This window comes from Monodelphis domestica, chromosome 3, assembly GCF_027887165.1.
Source record: "Monodelphis domestica isolate mMonDom1 chromosome 3, mMonDom1.pri, whole genome shotgun sequence".
NCBI lineage: Eukaryota > Metazoa > Chordata > Mammalia > Didelphimorphia > Didelphidae > Monodelphis > Monodelphis domestica.
This window is the reverse complement of record NC_077229.1, coordinates 494969901-494991383: the sequence shown is the minus strand read 5'-3', so window position 1 is coordinate 494991383 and position 21483 is coordinate 494969901. Positions and strand designations below refer to the sequence as shown.

The 21483-nt window shown below is 39.2% G+C and overlaps 1 protein-coding gene and 1 long non-coding RNA gene across 2 annotated transcripts in view; both read right to left on the bottom strand.

Moving 5' to 3' along the window:
• Positions 1-12864, bottom strand: part of CMYA5 (cardiomyopathy associated 5) — a 118887-nt gene extending 106023 nt beyond the window's left edge. The window contains exon 1 of the mRNA XM_001381527.4: positions 12620-12864. Within this exon, the coding sequence (XP_001381564.2) occupies positions 12620-12768 (149 nt within the window). The 5' untranslated portion in view covers positions 12769-12864. The remainder of the gene's footprint in view (positions 1-12619) is intronic.
• LOC130458533 (uncharacterized) lies at positions 4375-12613 on the bottom strand. The gene is made up of 2 exons (XR_008917936.1): positions 6893-12613; positions 4375-5922 (listed from the first exon to the last, which is right to left on the bottom strand). It is a non-coding gene; the product is annotated as an uncharacterized LOC130458533 (long non-coding RNA).
• Positions 12865-21483: the final 8619 nt, after the last annotated feature.

Here is a 21483-nt window from a genome sequence, read left to right as displayed (position 1 = left end):
TATTGTATCTTAGTATCAGTTCTAAGACAGAATAGTGGAAAAGGCTAGGCAATTGGTATAAAATGATATGCTCAAGGTCACACAACTAGAAAGTATCTGAGGTCAAATTCGAACCTAGGACCTCCCAACTCCAGGCCTGGCACTACTGTGCTACCTAGTTGTCCCTCCATTGCTATTTCTACTACATAATGCATTTTGTTCAGTATTTCAAATATTTTAGGTGAGTTATTTAAGGAATATTGTGGTGAATTTTCCTTGTAATATAAAATGATTTTGTAATGAAAATTATTCATCTGTCTGAATTTGCATATGATGGGGCTCTCTTAAAATGAGGCAAATCTGCATACAGTATACAACAAATTGATTAAACACATGAACATTTCCATGCTTATTCAGTGTTAAACTCATGGAGGCCAAATAATCCACATTCTGAATGCTTTAACATTCAGAGTTTGGTAGTGTGAAAAATAGAATGAAATAATCCTCCCACTTTATCTGATTAAGATTCAGAACTGAAGCTACTTTGGTAGCCTTAATTCATGACCTTCTCAGAGTCTTTAAACAAAGCTGATTCTGATCCTTTCTGACCTATCTGTGACTTTTAAGACTAAGTGTAATTGCCTGTGATCTAGCTAGAATGTGAATGATAGGGGCCTCTTGAATGACTGGAATGTTTTCCCTCTGACAAGTCACAGAAAGTGGGAATGTTGTCCCCAGAGATCTTAATTGAGGAATCCCTTTGGACTTATCACAGTCCCTTCTGAAATTCAATGTGCATCCAAAGCTCCTAGGAAAACCATCAGGTGCCAAGGCACATTTAGCAACTAGCGAATGAATAACACCCAACCAGAAGCTTCCCATCTAATCCTTCAGGACAACTCCTCGCCCCCATACAATGATCTGGAAATAGTCTATCTGGCTGACATTGATGATATATCCAAGTGATGATGCTTGATAATGGGAAATATTTAGCCACAATGGAGCAGAGTAGCAAAGGAGCACAATGCCTTATGGGCAGCGAGATGGCACAGTGGATAGAATGACAGGTCTGGAGTTTCAAAGACTCATCTTCCTAAGTTAAAAACTGGTCTAAGACACTGTGTGACTCTAAGTAAGTCACTTAGCCTTGTTTGCCTCAGTTCCCTTATCTGTAAAAATGATCTGGAGAAGGAAATGGCAAACTATTCCACTACCTCTGTCAAGAAAACCCCAAATGTCATCAGAAAGAGTTGGACATGACTGAAAACAATGGCTTACAGTCAAACATATAGTTAAGTGATACAGCATTTGAACACGGCTTTATTGATTCCAATAGTAGTCCTCTTTCCATTTTTGGACAACTTGTATATTGGTGATAGACCTTAGAGTTATCACCTGTGAATAAAAATACTTTCAGTTCCTGATGCTTAATTTCTTTTAATTCGATCAAGCAAACATGTATTGAGCACCCCTATTATCTGTAAGGCACCATGTTGTTGTCAATTGTTCTCAGTGGCTCACAGAAGATGAGGCAACCTGGACAGTCAATACTTGAATTCTTTGCCTTTTGACTCATAGCTTCCTCTCTGCTCTCAGTTCTTCCCTTTCTTTCCTTCCTTCTCTCCTCTCCTTGTCTTGGCATCCCCGAACAACCAACTCTTCCAATATCAGCTCTCTCCACTGACCTCCAAACAGTGGCTCATTTTCTCAAAATACCTAAGCAAGTCCTAGAGTGGACAGGCACTCTATAAATAGATGCATGAAAATGGAGGGTGTTCTATGCTGATAAGATAAAATATTAGTACATTTCCTTCAACTTCCAAAAGACTTGTTTCCTACAATGATTTGGTTAAATGCTTAAATCTCTTCTAAAAAAGAATATGACAAACTACTAGTAATTATTTTATTTTAAATAGATTCTAAGAAAGTCACAGTTAAAAAGGTGACTATTGTCTAGGCCCTATTATGGAAAGAATTTTCCATACAAGGAAAATTAGAATTGACTCCAATGGCCAACGATTTAGAGCTGAAAGGGACCTCAGAAATAATTTTACCAAAGAGGAAACTGAGGCCTAGACAGAGATTAAATGACTTATTCAAGGTCATAGAACTAGTAAATAACAAAGTCAAGACTTTGAATTCAGGTTCTTTGACTCCAAATCTAATATTCTTTCCATGACATTACATTGACACACACAAAAAAAAATGTTGTGAAGTTTTAAAGAATCTCTCCTTTAAAAGAAGCTGAAAGGAGTAGGCATTTATTTCTTGATAATCATCTGTTCATGAAAAAAATAATGAAGAACAGGTCAGAGGATACTTATCACTAATAAGTAGATAATTTGAATTACAAGGCAAAAATGAAAGCTAAACAATATGGGTATTTTAAATATCTTATTTTTTATTATTTTATTTTCATATTATAGTCTCTTCTAGATAATCCTCCTTCCTACCTGATCCCTTGTAACAACAACAAAAATAGAAAATAAAGCTAATAGTCAAGGATACCAAATCAACATTGGCTGGTCACTTGTAATCTATCACATTTTTTGGAGAGGAGGTAAATCTTGATCTATTTTTAAAGGAATTATTACATAATATATTACTGCAAAGGAATAAAAATCAAATATATATAAATATTTATGCATATGTATTCACACATACATATATATGTATATATAATTGTCCTTTCTACTCTATGTCAACTAAAAGGGTCTAGGAGTAGTTTGCGCTATCAACTAATACCCCAGAGGATTTTTTGTATCATCACTTATTCTCCTAGATTATTTACAGTTTATAGCTAATTTGTTATTTATGTTAAAGTGGTTTCTCTTTTGTTTTTAAGTGTAATTAATTTTCACCTTAATAAAATAGAAAAGGCATTGGATTGTGGGTCAGAAGATGTGAGTTCTAGTCCAGACAGTCTTCGTGAAATCACTGAACCTCCTGGAACCTCAATTTCTTCCTCTGCGAGATAATAGCACAATAATAATCCTGCTTTCTAGTTTGCCCACTGTTATTACTGTCCCCATACAACTGAGAAAACTTAGGCAGATAGTTATTAAATGACTTGCTCAAGGTCACACAAAGAGTATTTATATTTAAGGCCATGTTTGAAATCGGGTCTCCTAACTCCAGGATCAAGCTTCTATCGACTATGTTGCCTAAATACCTAGCCGTATTAGGAGCATTTTGGTGAAAGTCACATTTCTGACACATATTGCCTCTATGACACTGGACAAGTCTCTTACTTGAGCTCTCCACAACTATCAGCCACTATTCATGGCAGAGCAGGTTGGAAGATGGAATTTCCTTGCTGAGAGGTGAAATCCCAACTGAGGTCCTTATGAGGATAAAAGAAGGTGATATGTTTGAGCGTGGCGAATATAATGGATATGCAATAATAATTTGTTCAAACAATAAGTATTGAGAAATTACTTTGGGCTAGTCTCCAGAGAGAAGTTATAAAGAATGAGACACTGGCCCTGATCTCATGGAATTGAAAGCCCAGTAGGGGAGATGAGACATGGAAATAAATCACTATAATACACAACAGATGGAAGGGCAAGAAGAGATACAAAGAAATTGCTAAAGGAAATCAGAGGAAGAAAAGAGAGATTATGTCTCAATGAGACAGTGGGAAGACAAGGAAAGCATTATTAATCACTTAGAAGCAAAGCAGGCATAAGGGATGGAAATTCAAAGAGTTTATTGATTTGAGTTTCAAGGACCAAATAAATGTGAGTCATCGTGGCCAGTGCAGGTGGGAAACTATAGTCCACTATTTGGAGTGAGTGATCCATCCTTAACAACCCATTGAGTTATTCAGAAAAGTGAGGCTGAAAGGTTGAAAGCTCTCTGAAGAGGCATTTAAAAAGAAGGGTAAGAGGAAAACAAAAGCACTAGTGAGCCTTATTTAAGAAAGAAAAGTTCCACATGCGCCAAAATATTTCTAGCAACTCTTTTAAAAGTACCAACTAGAAACAAAGTAGGTATAGGAAGCAAATTGTTATACACGAGTACAATGTCTTAAGAAAAAATGAATATGGCAAATGCATGGGAAAACATAAAAACTGATCCAACGTAAAGGAGAAACAGTCAATGACTGCAACAATACAAATAGGAAGAGCAAAGGCAAATGATACTGAAAGCTAGATAATGATAATGACCAAGCTTGGACCAACAAAGAGATGAAAAAATACATCTTCTACCTTTCTTTTTCAGAAGTGGGAGATGATGAGTGTAGAATTTTACTATCAGATTTGGTTGCTATGTTGATTAGTTTTACTAAATCGCATCCTTTTTCCTCTTTCTTTTTTTTTCTTTGCTACAAGGAATAGATCTTATGGTACTGGGAATTAGGGCTATTTTTGGAAATGATGACAATGAAAATAAAATATATCAGGTTCTCTCCCTCAATTGTCTATAAGCCCCTTATGTATATTAAATAAAATGCTATCCTTTGTCTTTCTTTGCATACCCAGTGCCTGAAGTTGCATAGTTGGAAAATCTTGAACCCCAGGACTACCTTCCCCAGAATTCCTTTTGTATTTCCCAGCATCCTTTTCCTTTCATTTACATACGTCTTTACATGATTGTAATAACTTTCTGTGACTCCTCCCTCTGTCTCTTCTTTCTTGAGTTAGCTAGCTCCTTTTTAACTCTAGTTTTTATTTTAATAAATTTCATAAATATAATACTTGAGTTATCATATATTAATTTTAATTCTCACATTGTAGCTTACCACATAGGGATATAATTTTTTTTAAAATTAAGGCTTTGAGAAAGAATAGCCAGTAGAGAAACTTTGTAAGCCTCATTTTCTCTCCTGCTGCTTCTTAAGCCCATCTACTTGAACCAGCATTCCCCACTGCCTGTGCTTCTGCGACTGCTAGCAGCCTCCACTAGCCTGTGACCAGACCCTCCTGCTGTGAGCCTGTGCTGTGTCTTTTCAACACACAAGCTGGGAATTCTTAAGAACTGGGTGAAGTATAAATCCCTTCCCCCACCCCACCCCCACATGGGTTTCTAACCTGTCCTAGGCGTTTTTCTGCAGGGGAGAAGCAAACCCATGCTATTCACCCCCACCTCCCTTCTAATTTCTAAGCAGATTTCTTAAGATGACCCTCTACTCCTGGCTTGCAACCCAGGATTTTTTTCACAGGAAGGGGAATTCCCTGCCATTTTTTTTCTCTTTCCACCCTACAACCCAACATAACAGGGAGAGCAGTTAGCCCAAATCAGTGGATTTAAAGCCAGAATTTTGGGGAATAAACCTGATTTTTTAACACCAAGGAGTATTCTTTCTCATATGCAAATATGATATAGTTTTCCCTCAAAGTTTTGCCCCTTGGGAAGAGGTGAAAGAAAAATACTTTTCCAAGCCTCCTAGCTAATTCCTTTACTTTCCAGTCAGGGACCTTTTTGTTTACCCTATAAATAAAATCCATTCCATTTTGTTTTGTTTTGTTTTGTTTTGTTTTTTGAGGAATAGTGCTATTAGGAAACATGCTTGAAACTCTGAAACAAGAATTTGAGTTGGAAGAGCTGGCAAACTTACACTGGCTCTGTTTAATTCTTTTCCTGGAGTTTTTATTTTTATTGGAGATTTGCCACTTTATTTACCTCTCCTTAAGAATATGCAGCAACAAGCTAGGTTACTTGAATTCTAGATCAAACTCGAACATTTTGACAAAGTTTTGAAAATCTTAAATACTCTCAACATGCAGAATGGAGATTATGCCTAGTGCATGTATGAGAAACTCCAGAGGGGTGACAAAAGATATGCAAATGGATGATAAATACTGGGGAGGTGAATGAATCTTAAAGCTATATGGAAGTTTTTTGCTTGCTAACGATTTTGAGTTTATTCCCCTCCATAATAGTGAAGAAGTCTATTGGAATTAGAAAAAAAAAGGGATTTTTTAATTCACTACCTGTACCCTGTGTTACAAGGGAATCACTTTAAAAGACTGATATATATTAATTTAAGGTCGCCAAGGAATCAGCTATGTAATTCCTAAATGAAAAACTCAAGTCAGCCATCAGCCTTTTTTGGAGTTTAATTACAATAGGAGCAAGAAAGGAATTAGAGATATATATAGAGAGAGAAAGGGGAGAGAAGGGAATAGGGCTTGAATACCCCTTCTGTTTAGGCTGGGCCAAAAGGCCCAAGCCCTTAGATAGCTGGGGCAAAGAAAAGAGATCAGTCCCTATTACTCACGTGTCCAAAATGGAGAAACAGTCTCAGAGGCCCCCACCTTCAGCTTCTTTCAGAGCAAGCTTCCTCAGAGCCCAGGAACCACACCGACCCAAAAACTCCAACCCTCCCCAGTCTCCAGACCCTCCTATCTTTAAGGACACCATCCAAGTTGCCTCCCCTCAGTCCTCACATCTACCAATCACTCTTCATCAATTTCCCTGTCAATGGAGGCTCTCGCTTAACCCAGGACCGCCCAGAGGTTTCTGGCTTTTGCACATGTCTGTTGAAGGTCATATTTTTCAAATGATTAAATCTTTACTCCTTTGTTACAGCCCTTTCTAAATCCTGTTAACTTGAGTATGGTAGAGATTGGAATAATTAAATTTTGATCTAGGCTGCAGCCCTTACTCAATCCTATTTGGACTGAATAGGGTGGAGATTTATTCCAAGTATCTCCATTGTATCAATTCTAAAATCAATCAAGACTCAAAGAAATTCCTGTTCTATGCTTAAGCATAGGTCAAAGTCCTTTCCATTGTTCAGCAAAGGGTCTCTGTCCTAAAGTAATCTTAAGAAGGGAAGAGAAAGAACCTCCCATGCCAATGGGGTTCTCATTCCAATAGACTGTCAGTAAGAAATTTTCCAAGTATGAAATATCCCAATGGTGAAATTTTCAACATTTATAAGTCTAAGGAAATTTGAGGTTTACACCTGTCAGTGCTTCTTGTATTTTACTGATTGTTTTAAAGCTTAATTCTTTTTTAAGTTCATACATTAATCTAATCAATATATTCGGTTACATGATCTTTATTTTTACCTTTCCATTATGACTGTATTGAAGAACATATCATTGTGAAAGCCCATAAATACCTTTTTTAGTAGCAAAACCATAACTCCTTAAGGATACTGCATTTGTTACCTTATCCATAGAGGTCACACATTGCCTAAACAGCCTTTTCTTCCTTTTTGCATTTATTAAATTATTGTTAAATTAAATTACCACACAGATGTATATATAGGAATGTTAAATTAAAAGGTAGAGAACAAAATAGAAGTTCCTGTCATAAAAGTTTTATATAAAGCATGAAGCCAAAGTAAGCTTCTGCATGTTTTGTTTTGTTTTTTAACTCTTCAGTTTAATCTACTTCTATCAGAACAATCTACATCTCTTGGTGATGTTTTATACCCCAAAAGGTTTTCATCAGCAGTATAGAGGTTTGTGTTTTTCCTAGGCTCTTCTGCCAAATTTTGGAATAATGGCAGTAATGGAATTTGTTAAAAATATCTTTGCCAAGGTTGAAAGATTTGCTACACCTGTAAAACTTGTGACAAGTATCCATCAGCTCACAGGGTTTTTAAATGTCATTCAGCAAGTAGCTATACAGCAACTCATGTGAATCCTATAAGATAGTGGGTTTGTTTGCTATTGTCATTAACTGGGCTATTGTGAATTTTGGAGATTTTGGTACTTTCTTTAAATGTACATTTTCTACTGTATTACTGTTTTATAAATCTGTTACTTTGTGAAAACCATTTGCACACACACAGTAGTTCATGGCCAAGTTAAAAAACGAAATGGATCTCATTTTTGGGTGAGAAACCTTTATATTCTACCTCTCCTTGGCTGACACAGTGTGTCACTGATTTTTAAGCTATATATTTTTGATTTTTAAAACTTTTTTATTATTGTTTTTCCTTGCATGTACAAAATAGTATTTGATTTTTATTTTTTTCTCTCCTTTTTGCATCTGAAGCACATATCACCAGTATTGAGAAGATTTTCTTTAACTTTTTTTTACTTTGCATTAATATGTTTAAAATACATTTGCCCTAATGTCAATGCATACTCAAAAAGCTTTAGACTATAAAAATAATGCCATTGATTGTTTAAAAAAAAATTATGAGACTTTGCTTAATGATTCTGTCTGATTCCAGGAGAAGGGAATACAAAAAGAAGCACTGCATACTGCCAAAGAAGCACAAATCTACCTGCATAGTGCCTATAGAGCATAAGGTCAAAAAGACCAACCAACCTCAATGGAATTGAAGAAATTTTGAGCCAAGACGAGAGGACTTGAACTTGTTTGGGGTTTGAGGTTGAGGCTGTTTGACAAATGTCAGAGGCAGGTCTTCCTTGTTCTACATAATATATCAAGCACCTCACTTTGGCTCCTATCTGGCTCCCATAATCTAGTCCCTTTTCTGTCCTTCATAGTGAGGCAAACTTTCTATAGTCCTGGCTACTGATTGGGTAATTGCATAATTACATAAATCACTTTAATTGGGCTCTGATTCAAGGACCTGTTATAGGTTTGTTTTTCTTTACTTAGATTTTTTTAGACATAAGACTTTGATATTTTGTATTTCATCCAGAAGTTATTTCTTCTCTTTTATTTGGATTTTTTGATGTTTTTTAATTTCTTTTGCCAACTGATTCATATACCTCATAATGTAACCATGTATCCCTGAGTGATCCTGTGTTTGTCACCATCCCCCTCAGGGAGGACTATTATTATCCTATAATGCAAAGTTTAAATTCCTTTCAGAGTACTTTTAGGATAAGAAAATTGCAACCTCCCAGAGTCCAGAAGGTGAAACTTTTCAGAGAAGGCACCATGAAGATACCTGCAGAGACCACACGCTGTACTAGAAGATCCAGAGTGAACTTTGGGATGTACTAAATTGAACTTTGGAGGGTTGGATGCATTTGTTTTGAATGGATACTCTTATGCCAAGGGGGATTGCCCCAAACTGGGTTTTTGTCAATATATCAATCATTAGTTTTATTCTCTTTTCCTTTTATCCACAAATTATTGCAATTCATAAGTTTGTTACATTTAAAATGATCAAAAGGATCCAAGAAAAGAAAAGGTTAAAAAGCCATGAACTAATCATCATCATTATTAATAAGAGGAGCAGTCCTTTTTAACTCTAACATAAGTCTTTGTACAAGTCAGATGTACTTGTCACACACACACACACACACACACCATGTGAGAGTTTAACACCATAATCTTTTTCCACTTCTGCTTAAGTCTTTCTCAGGAACACTGAAATATGTAGACTAATTAATCTGGAAAGATGTAATTTCTTTTGATTACTTTTTCAATCCCCTTAAATGTGACTAAGATTAAGAACTGGGACCAACTGTTTCCTTCCCTCAGTAGGGAGTAAAAAAGCAAATTCAATAAGGATAAATTCAAAGATTCTTTTTTTTTTTTAAAACCCTTACCTTCCGTCTTGGAGTCAATACTGTGTATTGGCTCCAAGGCAGAAGAGTGGTAAGGGTAGGCAATGGGGGTCAAGTGACTTGCCCAGGGTCACACAGCTGGGAAGTGTCTGAGGCCAGATTTGAACCTAGGACCTCCCGAAATTCAAAGATTCTTAAGAGATAGAGCTCTAGACTCTGCCCCAGACTTCCTAAAACCAAAGCCTAGTCCCAGAAGGTAATGAGCATTAATAAATTAAAAACTAAAGCTTCCAATAGAACACAAGTTTCCTGGGGGCAGGGAGAGACTCTTCTGTTTTTGTCTTTCTTTCCCTACAGAACAGACAATAAATGTTTGCCTAGGTTAAATTGAATACAATCTTTAGGGCAATTTTAGTACACAAAGCAGGGCTGGTTCTAAGTAAAATGTTGATGAAGGAGAAGGGGAGACTCATTCCCCTAGGCTAATTTTCTAGGCACTCTTCCCAGTCTCCCCTCCACCCTAAGATGACCCATCACTCTTCCCACCCTCAGTGGTGGACTACTCAGCTAATACACCCAGTTATCTAGAACTTTCCCCCCACCCATTAAAACTCTTTTCATATTTATTTCCATCACTACCACCTTAGTCAAAGCCTTGGAGACACCATGCCTGGAGAGCTAGAGGACTATCTCAGAGATCTTAAGTTCAGGTATCCTTGAAAGCCATTGCCAGGATAATCTTAATTGGTTGCTTTACCCGATGGTTCTGCTCAGAAACCCAGCAGGAGATGGGAGTGGGGCATGCTGCGCTGCTTCCTAGTACAAAGGACCTCCTCCCTGCATCATCATCAACAGCAGCAGCAGCACCACCAAGAAGACCTCACCAGCTTTGGAGAGACCCTGCTCTGCCTTGTGATTTGGGCAATGCAATGCATGCTATAGCTGAAGGCAAGGAAAAGGTGAGAGGAATAACCAGTGACATCTCCCCCTCCCTGCAGCTATCTGCTGCCTTGTACTTTGGAAGCTAAAATTGGAAGTGAGAGCCTGAGAGATCTAAGAGCCTCTTTGGCAACTTCTTCTCTCATCTCTCATGCTCCAGCTAGGACCTAGCCAGACCTAATTTATGGAGAATCACCTCAGAGCCCGGAAGACCTGGATTCAAGTTTTGTCTTTGGCACAAAGAGGCTGTATGATCCAGAGCAAGTCACTTAACTTCGAATACTCTAGGCAACTCTAAGGTATAAAATGCAAAGAAGGGGCTAAATGGCTTTGATAAAATGAATTTGCTCACCAGGACCTTCATATGCCAATAAAATTGTAAGTCTACCTTATTAGTATCATTACTGTCATCATTATTATTAATAAAAAAGAGACACTAAAGGGGAGACCTTAATCTAATTAGGAAGGTAGTACACTACCTACCTACAGCAGGATGAAAAAAAATCCCCTGCCAATTTTAATATGCTTATAAATGAGTTGTAAATATATACCCCTCAGAAATCAAGAAGCTACCAGCTGGATGACCCTGGACGAATCTCTGAACAATGTTTGCCTCAGTTTCCTCATTTATAAAATGAGACAAGGGAGGAAATGGAAAGCCGCTCCAATATCTTTGCCAAGAGAACCCCAAATGAGCTCACAAAGAGGTAGATACAGCTAAAATGACTGAACAACTATGACAACAGAAGGTAATGAGAGGTGTATGCTGGAAGGGAGTGAGCAGACTTCTAACACATAACAAATAATAGACTATAAAGAGCTTGGGTAAAGGATGATATACAAAGGATATGTGGCCAGTAAAGAAGATGGGCTGATCATGTGGATAACCTATGGAGAGTCAGCCCACTAGTAGCCTTTCAATGTCAAGATTATATGAAGAAATCTTCCAGAGATTTGGGTGAACTCCCTTTGGTCAACCCATTGGAAAACCTAGACAAAAGTTGGCTTATGATACCTCAGAGAGTTGGGAGTTAAGTTACAAATAAAGCAGTTAAATACATGTGAACTGACTTTTTGCCCAGAAAAGGGGGGGAAAAAAGGAAGTGAGGGTTGCAGAAAAAAAAATGGCTATAGATTGTCATATTTACATTTAGGTAAACTTTGGGATTTGGAACCATAAATGAAACAGAGTAAGCAGACCACTCAAACTCTACTTTTTTTTTCCTGTTTTTAAACTCTTACCTTCCATCTTAGAATCAATATTGATTCTAAGGCAGAAGAGCAGAAAAGGCTAAACAATGAGAGTTAGGTGATCTACCCAGGTCACAGCTAGACAGTATCTGTGGTCAAATTTGAACCCAAGATCTATGTCTCCAGACAGACCTGGCTCTATCCATTGAGCCACCTAACTGCCCAATTCCTACTTTCAGCAGTTAGAGTGTGATCCTAGCCAAGTCACAACTTCTTTGTGCCTCAGTTCCTCGGCTGTAAAATAAAGAAGGGGCTGGGCTTCACAATCTCTAATGATTTAATGACAATTTCTTATAATTTATGCCAAATGGAACTGTAGACAGTTTTCTTTAAAGCAAATCCAGTTTCTTCCAGACAAATTAGAGGCTTTAGAGTAACAAAAAATTATAGCAGCTAGCACAATGCTAGTGTCCCTCGTAACTGATCGCTAAAAACTTGTCAAATGGAATTAAAGACAAACGATGCTCGCCTCTTGGTCCTCCCAAGGGTGGAAGAAAGTTCAAGGTTGTTCCAAAGTCTTGGGCCACATTAAGCTTATGATTGCTCCAGCACATTGCCGGAGACATGCAATGCACTGCATTCACCCAAGAAGATACTGACTCCGAGTAAACAAGATCATTGAGTCAGCAGAGTCCAGGAGAAAAAGTGGAGATAGCGAGGGGGAAGGGCCCGGGCAGCAGCCCGACCTGTCCATCATTCGAGAGGCCAGCACCTGCTACTAACGCTTTAAATAGGAAGCGGGTCCCAGGTGGAGACACCAGCCAAGTGTTGGGGGAAAAGGCGAACTGGAAGCCAGTCCTTTCTCCAAGTATCTCTAGCACTCTCCTTTTGAGGAATTTCTTAGCAACAAGTACACCCCACCCCACCAGGATGAAAGAAGGGAGAGGAGAGAATGGCAGTAGGGCAAAAAGAGGGGGAGAAAAGACCAAACGGAGAGGGGGAAAGAAGGGAAGAGGGGAAGAGAGGGAAGAAAGCAAGAGGGGAGAAAGTAAGGAGGGGCAAGAGGTGAGGAGAAAGGGATGAAGAGAAAGAAGAGGGAAAGGGAGGGGAGAGACTACCTGCTGCTGTCCAGCTCGTCCTCAGTTTCAGCGGTGGTTTCTTCCTCTCCTTCGGACTCCTCCTCAGTCTCCAGCTCCTCAGTTTCCTCGTCTGAGCCGAAGTAGCTCTCGGCGGCTGCCGGAGCCGGGTCGTAGTGGGCGCCCTCCATCTCTCAGGCCTCTAGCTGGGGCTAAGAGGCTCCCTTCCCTGCTCACTTGGTGTTCCCCCTCTCACTCTGCCCTCCTGACCTGCGGCCGGGGCTCTTCTATTTGTCAAGTTGTCCTGCGCCCGGGCTCAGGTTCCCGAGGGTTGGGGGGGAATGTAGGGGGTGGGGGGAGGGGGGACCTTAAATAGAAGTTGTCGAAGTTACAGTCCCAAGTTTCTGATGCCACTGCAGTTCCAGCTTCTCTTCCCTCTCCCCGCGTTTGCTGCCTCTGCCAATCCTCCCTCCGCACTCCTGCTCCATTTTAGGCAAAACCCTGGCAGGCTCCAGACGCCTGGAAATCCACACCCCGGGCGGGCTCCCGGGGATCAAGGGGGTATCAGCTGTTCTGTCTGGGGCGGGCGGGGGGTGGGGGGTGCGATGTTGGGACTACGAAGCAGAGTTGAGTAAGGAACTGGATTTTTCAACTAATCTTCCTTTTCCCCAGTTCAGATCCCGAGGCGGGATAGGATGGGGCGCGCTTCTCACCTGGTTGGGTTGAGGGCGAGGGGGAAGAGAGCACAGAGGCCCCAGGAAAAGCCACGGAGCAGTTAGATCCCTATTTTCCTCACCATCGCAGCGGTCCCTGCCTCTTAAATCCTGTCTACTCTATAAGTGGGTGCCTGCTGGCTGACCACCAAATCCTGCTTTCCCCTTGGGAATCTAAGTTTTGAAAGTCAAGGAATATATGTTCCTTGTTCCTCTTGTTGGGGGGGTTCCAGGGTTTGGGGGTACATGTAGAACTCAAATTGAGGAACCCCATGTTTTTCCTGTGTTACTTGTCTGTGCCACTCAACACCTAACCACCACTCCATATATATACAGCCAAATTACAAGGGATTAAAAATAGTTCAAATTTATATGGTGCTTACAATGTGCTTAATAATTATTCTTTCAGGTGCAGCTGGGTGGCTCAGTGTACTGAGAATCAGGCCTAGAGATAGGAAGTCCTGGGTTCAAATGTAACCTCAGAAGCTTCCTCACTGTGTGACCCTGCACAAGTCACTTAACCCCCATTGCCTAGCCCTTAGCACTCTTCTGCCTCGGAGCCAATACACAGTATTGATTCCAAGATGGAAGGTAAGAGTAAAAAACATTATTCTGTCTATTCTTTCCATTCACATACTTGTAGATACTATATATGATTCTTTCTTGGCTTGCTTATTTTACTCTGCATCAGTTAGTGTTAAGTCCTTCCATATTTCTCTGTATTCATTATTCGAGCAATATTCCATCTCATTTATGTACCACAATTTGTCTAGCCATTTCCTAACTGATCAGTATCTATTTTATTTCCACCTCTTTGCTACTACACAAAGTACTGCTATAAATATTTGGGAAGGGTCATAAGGTAGGATAGGGGTTCTCTATCTTTTGTTGTTTGCTTCATGGACTCCTTTAGTAGTCTTTCTCAAGAATAATATTTTTTAATGTATAAAATAAAAAACATGAGATTACAAAGGAAACCAATCATATTGAAATAAAGACTACAATTTTTCCCCGTCCAAGTTCACAGTACTCTTCTGCCTTGGAACCAATACACAGTATTGATCCTAAGATGGAAGATAAGAGTCTAAAAAAAATGTGGCCAAGAAGTTTTTTTTTTTCCCCACCACTAGAATTTCAGATGAACAAAAAGGCTGCCCACGTCATTCATCTTTTCCCCCTGCACTCCAAGCAAGCTGGGCAAGGATCTACAGGGGACATGATCTCTGCTCGTCCTTTTTGTAATACTGACCACTTTGATATTTTCATGTTGATAATTAAGGATCAGAGGATAATCTTGTCCGTAGGGCCAAATGACTTCCTTGACACAGACCAGAACATACCCAGTTTTTGGAAAAAAGAAATGCTTCAAAATGGCTAATCTGCAGAGATAAAATTCAGAACGCCCTGCCCATCTGCTGCCCAGACACAACTAAAATGACTCTGGGAGACTAAAGCCCCTCACTCTTTGTTGCTATGCACTGGTGGACAGGGAGTGACCAATCCAAGGCTCCTTTCAGAAGGATTTGTAGCTAGAAACTGATTATAAAAACACAAAAGCAAATTCCATATGTTGAAACAAGCATAAACCCAATCAATATGTTTAGGAACCAATGAAATAAAGTGCTCACTAACCTAGGTCCTTCACTATGCTTGGGTCAAGTGTCACGGGCGCTCTATGCAGATATTGATTGTCCTTTATCTAACGGGTGCCCAAAGCCCTTTAGAATCATAAAATCACAGAATTGGAAGGACAAGTCCAATGACTATCCCAAGCATAAATTCCACTCATAGCCTTTATTTATTCATTTGACAAAGATGTATTAATTGGTTATGATGTGCAAGCCCTTTGTTAGACATTTTTGAGAAAGTAACAAAAATAAAACCATCTTTCCCTTCAAGGTTACATTCTGTTGAGGAGATGTATTATGCACCCAGACAGATACCCTGATGCCATAAAAGGATAGAAAGTTGGGCTTGGAGTTAGGAAGACCTCAGTTCAGATCCTACCTCTGAAACTTACTTGTCTGACCCTGTGCAAACACTTAACCTGCTTCTGTTTCCTCTTCTGAAAAATAAGGAAACTGGATTTGTTTTTTGCATTTAAATTTTTTATTAAAAAATATTTTTCCATGTTTCCATGATTCATTTTCTTTCCCTCCCCTGTTCCCTGCCCCTCCTGGAGCTGACAAGCAATTCCACCAGGTTGTACAAATGTTATCACTTGATACTCGAGGATGTTTTCAGATCTAAATCTAGAATACTACAAACTCATAATCCCATCCAAATCAAGTTAAGAAACACACTGTTTTGGGAAGGTAGGCTTCCTTCTTCTCCCTACTTCAAGATACATTTTTTCCTCCCACCCCATGATTACCCCAGTGTATGGCAGTGATGAGACAGACAGGTATTTCTGGACCCTTCCTTTTCCACCCAGCCTGTCCATAACTCCACAATATTCTCCCACCTTTCCCTTTCCCCACAGGCTTGGGGGATATGTCTTAGTCCTGGGAATAAGGGCAAATGATCTAATGCTATAATTAGCTAAACAGTTAACACCCCAAATCTTAACAAAATCAAACAATGGACTTAATTTTATGTGATAAAACTAATGGTTTTATCACATTAATAACAAGTATTATAGTAATACTATAATAATAGTATACCATACTATATAAATATGTAATATACTAATGTAATATACTAGTAAAATATACTAGTGCTATAATATTAATAATTATACTAATATATTATACTATACATTATAATATACTAACATATGCTACATGTAATATACTAATAATGATGTTAACATTATTATACTATTGACAAGTATAAATATGACTAATTTTTAAATGAACTCTAACCGCTGGATAGGAATGCTATGGCTAAAAAAAACTCATGTAAAAAAAGTGCAGATTTTAACAGAATTCAAGCTCAAGGAATTAATAGGTTTGTATATGGCAGTCAAGATGGCTATCAAAACATTAGACATTGGACAGCACTAAGGCCTAGTAACCAGTATGAAAGAGTCAATGACTCTATGTTGGATGTATTAGTTGGATCAAATTTAGAGGGATGTGATGAGTTCTGCCAGGCATGACTTTGTATGGCTGATGATGAAAAAGGGCAGCCAGAAAAGGTGAAGGAACTGGAATCCATGTGTGGTTGGCCTGTTATACTATGACTGTCACCATTAAATTTATATATTTGTCTTATGGTTTCTCTGGCCTTTCTCATTATGTATATAAGGATCCATTTGCTTCTTGGAATATTTTATCTACAAATGTCACCTATCTTCTCTCTAAAGAATGTAACTAAACTAATAGTTTGCTTAGAAAATGCATACATATATACGTATTTATTTATACATAGCTTCATTTAAAAGGTTTTCTCTTCCTGAGATTTTTGGATTGGGTATTTATTTATTCCTTCTCTATAGAATCTGAATTTACATTCATAGGTGCGGAGGAAGGTATAGGCATCCCCTTAATGCCTAGGAACCTCACTTGAGAGAATAATCCCAGGCTGCCCTTATCAATTTAGAGACAGAAATTCTAAAAAGACTAGAGTCTCTATTCATTGGTTACTAAATAGTTAAAATTGTTCACTGCTTATTTTCTAAAAATTTCTCCACAAAACCAGAAATTTTCCCTGTTTCCCCAATTATAACTTCCCAGATAAATGTCTATCTGGGCCCAAAGAACTCCGCAGACCCTGAGATCAGGAATCATATTTTCCATATTCCCTTTATTAACCAAACTCTGCTAAATGAATAAACATTCTGATTCTTCATTGGCAGTTAACTTGCATCTATTCCTTTAGGTGACTATATGACAGGTACGTCCATGTATGTCCCTGCCCTCAAAAAGTTCATATTCGATCAATGATTACACTGGAAAATACCAAAGTACAGACATGGGGAACTGAATAAAGGCAGATGAGCATTTATTATGTGCCAGGTAGGACTAGGTCAGAAGCAAAAGAAAGCCAATCCCTGCCCTCCAGGAGCTCACATTCTAATGGGAGACTACACAGAAAAAGGAGCTGAGAAATTGGAACCCGGAGAGAAGAGACCCCAAATCACAGAGGTATTGTTGAGAAGTCAGGAGAGTTAGCAGCAGAGTTGGGGAAGGACTCAAGGAATAAGCACATCTAGCCTCAGTGTTTCCTCAAATGGGAGGTTTGGGGAAGAACTCACCATTGAAAGGAGTGAACCCCAGAAGCAGAGGGATCTTCCAGGGTGGGAAGTCAGCTTGAAGATGGCAGAGAAGTATGGAAAACTGGGGAGGGGGGAGCTAGGAGGATGTAAAGGAATATGACTGATCTAGCCATTTCTTCAGAATGGAGATTTCCAAAGGAACTCATCAGTTGGAGGAGGGGACCTCAGAGACAGAAGCATCTCCCAAGAGTGAGAAAGGAAGCAGAGTGTGTGCATTTAAGTACCTACAAGTACACCAAGTACAGTGCTAAGTGCTTTGCAAATATCTCATTTGATTCTCAAAACAACCCTGGGGGGAGGGGGGCTATTATTTAGGGGCTATTATCATTCCCATTTACAGCTGAGGAAACAGACTGAGATGAAGTGGCTTGCCCCTGGTTTTACAGTTACTGTGTCTGAGATCAGATTTAAATTTAGAACTTCCTGACCTCAAGCCCAGTGCTTTTTCCATTGTGCCACCTAGAAAAATGCTAGTGCATGAAACACAAGTCCTGCTACTCCTCAGTTACCAAACTAGACTCTTCAAAAAGGAGGGAGCATTTCTAAGTTGGAGATGGGACCTCTAACCAGAAAGGGAAAGCTGGGAAACTATCTTTGAAGGTGTTAGAATACTATCATCCTCAAACTAGACAAATTTGGATCTACAGCCAGTTGTAAAGAATATCTTCCAATAAGTCTTTTTTAGACATATACATAGGTCCTCCTTTTCCATTCCAGTAAGAATGCAGGCTTACCATGCAATCACTCATTTAGAGAAGCATTTACTACCAAAGTGTTAGGACTGAACTGCATAGGAGAAACTGCTCAATCCTTATTTACAGTTCTTCAAACTTAAGCAGAAAAGGGCTGGTTTCAACTGCTTCAATGAGTAACCCTAATTTACTGTGCCTTAGGAAGATTGGCTGAAGAGACCTGGGATATTAACTTGGTGGAGAGAAGCCAGGTGAATGAATAAGGAATTAGTCTTATTCTTGGCCTCAAAGAGCAGAATAATGGGGGGGGGGGGGGAATTGCAGAGAAGCAGATTGAACCTGGATGTAAGGAAAAAATTCTCAATAATTATTGCTGTCCAAGACTGGAATGGTTATCTTAGGGGGTAATGATCTTTCAAATCTGTCCAGATTGATGGTGATAGTAAGGCAACTCTCAAAAAATGGCTGACTTGAAATGTTCTCTCCCTTTTTGAAAGCTCCTCTTTACCCCAGGGCTTCAATTGGAAGCTGATGAGTATTTGTCAAACACTGTAAAGGGGATTCCTATCCAGGTATGAGAAGAGGTAATCCAGTTCACAACAGGATTAGTGAGACTCTTTCCAACTCTGAGATGCTATAATTCTATTTTTTTAAAGTTATTTTTAACATTCATTTATAAAATTTTGGAATTCCAAATTCTCTCTCCTCCCTTTGAGAAATCCAGCAATGATACATGTGAAATCATGCAAAACATTTCCATACTAGCCATGCTGCAAAAAAGAAAAAGCAAGAAAAAAATTTAAGTGAAAAAAAGTATATTTCAATCTATAAATAGAATTTGGCATTTTTCAGCATAAGTCCTTGGGAAGTACCTTGGGAAATGTTATAATTCTAAGTGCAAACTTAATGGATCACAGATCTAGAGAATTGAAGTTACATCTTGAAGCCAACTAGTCCAACTCCCTCATTTTACAGATGAGAAAATGGAGGTCCAAGTTAAATGACTTGTCCAAGGTCATAGGGTGATTTGAACCCAGGTCCTCTGACTCTAGCATCAGGATTCTTTTTCTTATGCCACATGCTACCACCAGTCACTGCATTCCAAGCTCCTTAGGGACTTTGACTTCTTTTACACCAAGGCCTATTATTAAATGTTCTCTATCTCTATCCTATTTTGGGAACGGGGTATTTAAGACATAAGAATTTCAACAGGTTTTTTGAGACTGGGATAGTTTGCTCTCACTACCCTTCTACTGAGTTACAAGGCTTGGAATCATCCTTATTTTGTGGGATTCACTAGCTCACCCTCTCAGCCCTAACAATTCTTATGCTCCCCACAAACACTCCACTATAATGTTTCATGGTGATCTGGAGGTGAGGCTGGCTTCTGAAAGATAAGAGAGCTTTACCAAGACAGAAAGGCTTCAGAAGTGGTCTAGGCAACCATGCCTGTTGACAAAGAACTAGCCTAGCTAGAAATAGTGAAGATCACCAATAAAAAGGGTCACAAGGTCCTTCATTCTTTCGGCAGGTGACTCATGAAACAGAAATATCAGTGCCCCAATTTCCGCAGGGTTCTCTTGTTTTTCTGAAATAGCAGTAGTACAATGGTGGACGAAGGAGAAGAAGAAGAAGGGATGCTTAGACCATCAACAAATGCCAATTTAACTGTTAGTCCTATAAATGTTAGGTCTTTGTCCAATGATTAAGAGGATACACTACTGGAAAAACTAAATAAAATTCTTAACAGTTCTGATATGAACTAATACAAAATGAGGGCTGCTAAGTGGCTCAATGTATTGAGAACCAGACCTGGAGATATGAGATTCTGGGTTCAAATATGGCCTAAGCTGGGATTAATTCTAAGATAGAAGGTAAGAGGTTTAAAAAAATAAATTAGAAATTGATGTTAAATTAATGAATTATAAACTCCTTGAGGGCAGGCACTGTCGTTTGCCTCTTTTTGCATCCCCAGCACTTATCACAGTACCTGGAACACAAAAGATAGGTATTTACAAATAATTATTGATAGATTGGGGTGTATGGGGTGCTCAGGGAGGAGTAATATCTTTGGTATGGAGGGCTTGTCATGCCCTCCTAGGGCAGCTCTCCAGCCTCTGACCCATACCTGACACCCAGCTCTCACTTGTGGCTCCCAGTAGCTGCTAGCATGCAGCAGCGCCCACACCCCGGGCAACGGTTTTGACAGGCCGGCCAAACCTTGTGAGGGTAGCCATCGGGTCATCGACCCCTGGTGAACTAGGGCTTTGCTCACCCAGCATGTGAAGACTGCTTTGGCCGAACAGACGGAAGAAGCCAACAAGAAGGTTCAACAGCTGAGATGGCGATGCAGCAAGGCACTGTGGAGTGCTTAGGGCGTGTTGGAGCACAAAAGACAACATGGCCATCCAATGCAGCTGAGGAAGACTCCAGGTGTAACGTGCCAATGGATCCAGGCTTCCAATGCCGAGAGAGTGGGATTGTCTCTGTACATCGACTTTTCCACTTAAATCTTCATGCACAAGTGCCTTTGTGCACAAAAACGCACAAAGACAATTGTCATCCTCAGTTACCGAGAGACTACCACCATTGATAGATTGGGCTCTCTTTAGAAAAAATAAAAGCAACTAAATTGATTTCCTTTTATGCTCCAAGACAAAATAAATTGTTGGTTTCTTTTTTAAACCCTTACCTTCCATCTTACAAGCAATACTAGGTACTGGTTCCAAACAGAAGAGTAGCAAGGGCTTAGGCAATCAGGGTTAAGTGATTTGCCCAGGGTCACACATCTAGGAAGTGTCTGAGGACAGATTTGAATCCAGGACCTCTTATCTCCAGGCCTGGCTCCCTCTCTATAAACCACCTAGCTGCTGCCCCACCCTCCACTCCTCTCACCTCCCTACCCCCACCTACTAATTTCATATTAATGTGATTATAATCAGCTTAAAGAAAGAGATCATTAAGAAGGGAATTGCAGTTTTCTTACAGAAAATAAAACAGAAATTCTGTGAAGAACTTTGCAAGCAATCTTCCAAAACAAGTCAATATACAGACTTTGATGCTGGGCAATTTCAGAGCAAATGTCTATTCCTTTCAGAAAAACCTGAATGTAGGGATTACTTTTGCTTGCTTGTATTTACATTCCCAGCACTTAGCTTCTGGCATATAATAAGTGTTTTATGAATTATTTTCCATCATTTAAATTGGGCTTAAGGGGAAGATGTTTTTTTTTTTTAATTTAGAAAATGTAGTTCAGGTTTAAAAAAATAGAAGTGACCAAAG